The 6,000-nt window shown below is 40.9% G+C and overlaps 1 protein-coding gene across 2 annotated transcripts in view; it reads right to left on the reverse strand.

Annotated features, from left to right (window-relative positions):
* The window catches only part of LOC102289753 (contactin-associated protein-like 4), a 150,548-nt gene that overhangs the window by 70,113 nt on the left and 74,435 nt on the right, over nucleotides 1–6,000 (reverse strand). For both annotated transcript variants that reach the window (XM_042219043.1, XM_005918035.3), the window contains exons 8-9: nucleotides 3,469–3,736; nucleotides 3,185–3,334 (exon numbers count right to left, since the gene is read on the reverse strand). In XM_042219043.1, coding sequence (XP_042074977.1) covers nucleotides 3,185–3,334; nucleotides 3,469–3,736 — 418 coding nt within the window. The remainder of the gene's footprint in view (nucleotides 1–3,184; nucleotides 3,335–3,468; nucleotides 3,737–6,000) is intronic.

Genomic DNA, 6,000 nt, shown 5'->3' on the forward strand with positions numbered 1-6,000 from the left:
CCTCTTCGCCATCATCACCCTCACTAAGCACCTTCTACACCCGCTTCTCCTCAGCTCTTCTTTACAGTGGATTGGGTGAGAGCTGAGCTCAGGAGGAAGAATTCAGGGAAGGCGGAAGACCGTGGTGCCCGGTACTCTGGCACTTAAAGACCGTGTGTCAAAGCCGGTGGAGCCTGCCTGTGCTATCTTCAGCCTAAGTCATTGGTGCAGGAGGAAAACATCATGTCTTATGCCAGTAAGGCAGGGCAGCTAATGATGATTAATCACTACAGAGCAATTGCTCTCACTTCTCAAATAACAGAGATATGATATGGGGAGTGGAAGCCCCATGAGACCACAACTCCAACATGCACTAGAACCATTACAGTTTGAGTACCAGGGGAACACTGGTGAGGATGACCTGGTCTTCTCATGCAGTTAATAGCGTTCATAATACTGATGATTAGTCTTACGGGGATCATTTGCACCTTTTAATTGGCTATCTTATTGCTTCATATCTATCTTTAAATCATAAGAAAACAGGTAATCTTTTTTGTTGTTGTCCACTTACTGCAGCTAGCGAGAGTAAATGTGTAAATGTGCGAGAGTGCACTTGCAGGATGATAAAAAAGCCTAAAGCTGTTAAACACAATGCTAGACTACAATATTGCTGAGCAGAGAGAAAACAAAGGAGATGAGATTTTTAGGCAGCGAGGGAGGCAGTGGAGTATGAACAAAAGGGGAAAGGGAGGGAGAAAAAAGAAAGAGAATGAAGTGGATTGCAGCATGAGGCAAGGACAGAGTAAAGAGAGACAAAAGCAAGATGAGAGAAAGAGTACACTAACTGTATGATGCAATATACACATCTTCTATATAAACATAGCTGTGCTCTTTTAAACTGTATTGGAACAAGCTGTTTAATCCTCTGCCTTTAAGCCAACTTAATCTGACTGACTTCCCCTCATTAACAGAAAATCTGAACAACAGATGGGTGGAACTGTTGTGTGCCAGAGATGACCATATTAGGGATATCCAACCTCTCACTGAAATGAGAATGTGGACCAGTCTAAAGCCTGCATGAGTTTTTGGCATGTAGGGTGTACTTGCACATGCGCTGACCTCAGCATTTGAAACTGAGCCATGTTTAGTATGAGCATCCATTCTTGTAAGTGTGTTTATATCTATATCAATAGCCCACTTGTGCCTTCTTGTTCTAGTAGCCCACTTCTCATCAGTGTGTCCTGGTTCTTCAACATCCAGGCAACATCCAAGCTGGTATGGTTTCAGCTTTCTGTCTTTCGCTCATGTCTGAGGTAGGCTTGGATAGCATGGGGGGTCTAGCCTAGGAACCCTTGTTGGATACAGGAGCTTGGAAAGAAAAGCATCTGGACTAGTTTAAGTTTCTTGAAGACGTTTCACCTCTCATGCGAGAAGCTTCTTCAGTTCTAAGACCAATTGATGGATTTTAGTCCCAGATTTTTAAGCCTTATTGGGAGTGACCCTATAATGTTCATGGACCTACTATTGATCCTCCGCCGAATCTCATCAGCCAAGGTGTGAAAACAGGTGTGGGTCACTATCAGACAAGGTTTCAGGTGAACCCATTGTGAGACCTTGCCTCACCCAGTCATGTGACTTACTGAGATCAAATGACTCAAAATGTGAGTGAGCGTTAAGGCGTCTGGGAAGGGATCTCAAAACTGGATTATAGATGGCAGACAGTTGTAAGCGACCCCCTCTGTTCAAAGATGGTCGCTGGCATCCTCGAAAGAGTGACCTTCATCCTTTAGATGCAGATGTACAGCTCAGTCTTGTCCTGTTGAGCTTCTTGAAGAAGCTGAGACCTCTAAAAGTTAGGTAACAGCACCTTGACTGCCATTAGGTATCAGGATGTTGTTGCCTTAGACCCACTGTCAGACCCTAGTATGTTGGTGCAATAGGTCCACGGTTCCTCCTGGTGCACCACAACGCCTCATGTGGTGACAGTATGCAGGCAGTTCGGGGAGGATACCACTGAGTGCCAATTCCAATGATTCACTCCCAACCCCTGGGAGTCATTTGGTACCAGTCCATGAGAGTTGAGGCTCGGGTGTGAAATTTATGGTTTTCAGGGTTTTTATCGATAACTCGGTTTCCCTGGGTCTTTTCCTGTGTTGTAGTTGTGCGTCTTATTTTGAAAGAAATATTTATGCGTTATCATAGCGACCAGAGAACATTAAGGAGGAGAGGGGGAGGATGTTACTCTCAATGTTGTTGGTGCATTTCAGGAGGACGCTGCTAATAAAGTTACACAATTACACAGTGAATTTGCATTTATTATTATATTTACAAAATACCACAGTTTTTGTCTTGGTCGTATCTTTTTATTTTGTCGTATTTATCCGTGACACCTTACAGGCCGGTCCGTGAAAATGTTGTCTGACATTAAACCACTCCGTGGCGTAAAAAAGGTTGGGGACCGCTGCAATAGAGCACTTCTGGGACGTTACATTTCGGTCCATCTGATGCCACCAGTTTGCACCTCAGACTATCCAGAAGCTTGCTGATGTGCTGGTTCAGAGCTGGGAGGAGATTCCCCAGAACACCATCCATCATCTTATTTGGAAAATGTCCCAACATCGTCAGGCATGCATACAACCACCAGCCTGCTGCATCATTTTTTCATTTCGATTTTCAGGGTGTCTTTGAATTCAGTCCTCTGTACGTTGATAATTTTTATTTCCATGAAATGATGTAGAATCATTTTGTTCCTCCCGCATTACCCAATCCATATCAGTAAAGATATCAAGGATGATTTATTTTCCACACTAGTTTCTGATGTACTTTGCCATTCAATTTATTATACGAATCAGGATTATGCAATATTTAAACAGATATGAGATTGTTCGCTTTTATTCTCAGCTTCCTGAATTTAATAAGAACACACCCACACAGTCACGATGAAGGAGGTTAGCTGTGTATGTAGTGTTAAACACCTCAAAGATTATTTTTTCATGAACATCTAGCTTTCCAGAGAAATACTTTTAAAATCAGTTTTCAGGGGATCTTGTAACTGAATAAGAACTTTAATTACAGCCAACAGAAGGAACAGAAATCTTCTAATTGCTTTTCCAGTTAATCTAAGCATAGATATAATATGTAGAAACACATATACTTAAGGAATTTTTTAGTTTATAAAAGCCCAAAAGCCTGAATTCACTCTTACCACCAAAGAACAGTTGACTTTCTGCGGTGATGGGAAATGAGGGAGCAGCATGAGCAATGCCCCCTTCTCCTTTATCCACAGAGATTGTCAAGCGACCGCGTCTGGCTGTAAAATCCACTGCATGCCACTGACCATCATTTAGAGCAGCACCTGAGAAAACAGCAGGTGACAACCCTAATGATATTTTATTTCTTTTTATTTTAAAAACAGTATTAAAAACATAAATCAGTAAGGGGTTGACACATGAAAGGTTAGGATTTCATTGTGCAGGTTTATACACTGACCTGCGCTGAGCTCCAGCACCACTGAGCCACTTTTATGGATCATCAGTCGGAGTCTGGCATCACTCAGATATAACCAGACCATGCCCTCTTGTTGAGGAAGGCTAAAGGTGAACAGAAGCCCTCCCTTGTTCCATGTCCTGAACTGGAATCCGACAGACACACCACCCGGCGAGGACGCTGTAGTCCCGGGCAACTGGAGGAAGCTCTGTGGCCCGGGGAACGTCAAAGCAACGGAAACTGGCTCAGCACAAGAAAAGGTCACATTGCCCTGAGAGAGAAACATGAAGAGTGGAGAGTGGGGAGGTGGGAAGAAAAAAAATGATTACTGGTGAGATAAAACAACATAAAACATGAATATTAATCAGCTGCTGAGGGCGTGTCGCTGTGACCTTGTGGCGCAGCGATCTCATCAGCAAGTCTCCTTGAATATAGCAATATAGCAATGGCTCCTAACTAAAAACAGCAATGTCACCCATCACAGAGCTGTACAGGGAGGTAGATATGCATATGAACAGTGCTATACAGGCATTTCCACTGCGGCCCATTGTTTTGAGTAGTGGTAATGACACTAGGTCCATTGCTAAGGCTGTAGCAGTTATATAGTACAGCCCCTGCTCTCTTCTGGGAATATCAACCTGCTATCTTTATAATGCTCTGGAAACACAGATGACATCTAAAAGCCCTTTGTAGAGCTGTTAAAGTGATATATGAAAGTATACGGTGGAGAAAGCTTCACCACTGCAAAATAAAAAGTAAAAAGTGGGCTATAAAATTCCCCAAAAGCCATTCACTAACACATATGCACAACCAAAATACTCCACATTACTGTTGCCGTGCCTTTAAGAAAGGCTAAAAGTGCTCTCTTTATCAAGACAGACTAGAACAGTGTTAATACTCTATTACTATGAGATGTATGGAGCTCTTGTAAAACAGCCTCTATTAGACCTTCAGCCATGCATGTGAATCTTTGAACCATTTTTACCAAGACGTTTTGCTTCTCTGCTCTCTCATCCTAAACTGTAATGAGAAACCATTTGTTACAAAATGGTTCAGAGTTGCTCTCCACTGAGTTCGCTACACTTATTGTCATTGGAGAAATGTTTTTTTTTTTCTTTTTCTAATGATAAAGGCGAGGAAGGGCTTACTAGAAATCTAACCACCATCAAGGCTCCTCTGTCTTCTCATCGCTCAGTCTCCTCGTTAGGAGCTCATTAGCATCATTAACCAGCTAGCAGCGCCGCTGCCGGCATCCACATAATTTCCCAGTGGTGCTCTGAGGATGTGAACATGTATGAACACACCTGCACGTACAAACACATTCATATACTCTCGAGGCTAACCTGTCGTTATTTATGCACGCGGAGGATTGGTGAGTGCTGGATAAGCAGCAGAGGAATCTGCCTCGTGCTGTTTGTAGGGATTTCTTAATAATACTAATAATCAAGTCACTAAAAGAAAAAAAACTGAGTCACGAGTCTGCAGTTTATACTTTTTTTTTTTTTTTTTTTTAGTGCGTCCGATCTAGCTATTGATGCTGTGTTTTCTCTCAGATATAAAACCCACAGAGCCTGGGGAGTTTGAGGAGCTAAACATCAAAGCACAAAATCAGTCGTCATCACACGATATATATATATATCAACCCTCTCGATGCACTGATCAATAAATTATCAGAGTGTGTAAAGGATGGATTAAGCTTTAAGAAAATAGAACATGTCTAAAGATAAATATAAGGAAAGCTGTACAGCTCACACATGGGTCATTCTGCAAAACATTTACCCCCTAAAAGTCTATTTTCTTTGCTAATTGTGGTCTATTGACTTCACCTCACTGAAAATTTCAGTCAGAACACTGTTTCCCAATAATCTTTCATCTATTGGGAAATAGATGAAAGATTAGTCCATTTTTTTTTTCCAGATTCTTGAGATGCTCAGGAAACCTCAACCAAATCTTCATCAGGTATCAGGTTACTCTGCTAACTGTACACACTAGTAATTGTTTCATAATGCTTATGTCTTTAGAATAAATTTATTTTTCTTCCAATTGATTACGACTCCTGAAGAAGAAGCACAATTAAAAACATCCATAAGTCATGTTTAGCTTTTCCTACTCTCAACTAATTTAAACTTCTCAGCCAACAAATTGTTACAGTTATCTTATCTAAACCATTAGATGTAACACCACCCTCTCCTTTGCTAATAGTCTGCTCAGCTATTAGCCCTGCGTGTTGCAGATATTTTATGCTGTAATGTTGTATCTCTTTCTATTTTAGGAAGGCAAGAATCAACACAGTTTTGCAAGATACCCAGCTTAAACCATGAGTAGCCAGGGTTTTGTTTCTACATTTATTTAAGTAGAGGAAGATGTCTTGGGTTCTAATCTTTGAACATATACACACACACACACACACACATATATATACATATATACATACATATATATATATATATACATACATATATATATACATACATATATATACATACATATATATATACATACATATATATACATACATATATATACATACATATA

Source organism: Haplochromis burtoni, unplaced genomic scaffold (genome assembly GCF_018398535.1).
Source record: "Haplochromis burtoni strain Fernald_Lab_line unplaced genomic scaffold, NCSU_Asbu1 Contig_27, whole genome shotgun sequence".
In the NCBI taxonomy this organism is placed as follows: Eukaryota; Metazoa; Chordata; class Actinopteri; order Cichliformes; family Cichlidae; genus Haplochromis; species Haplochromis burtoni.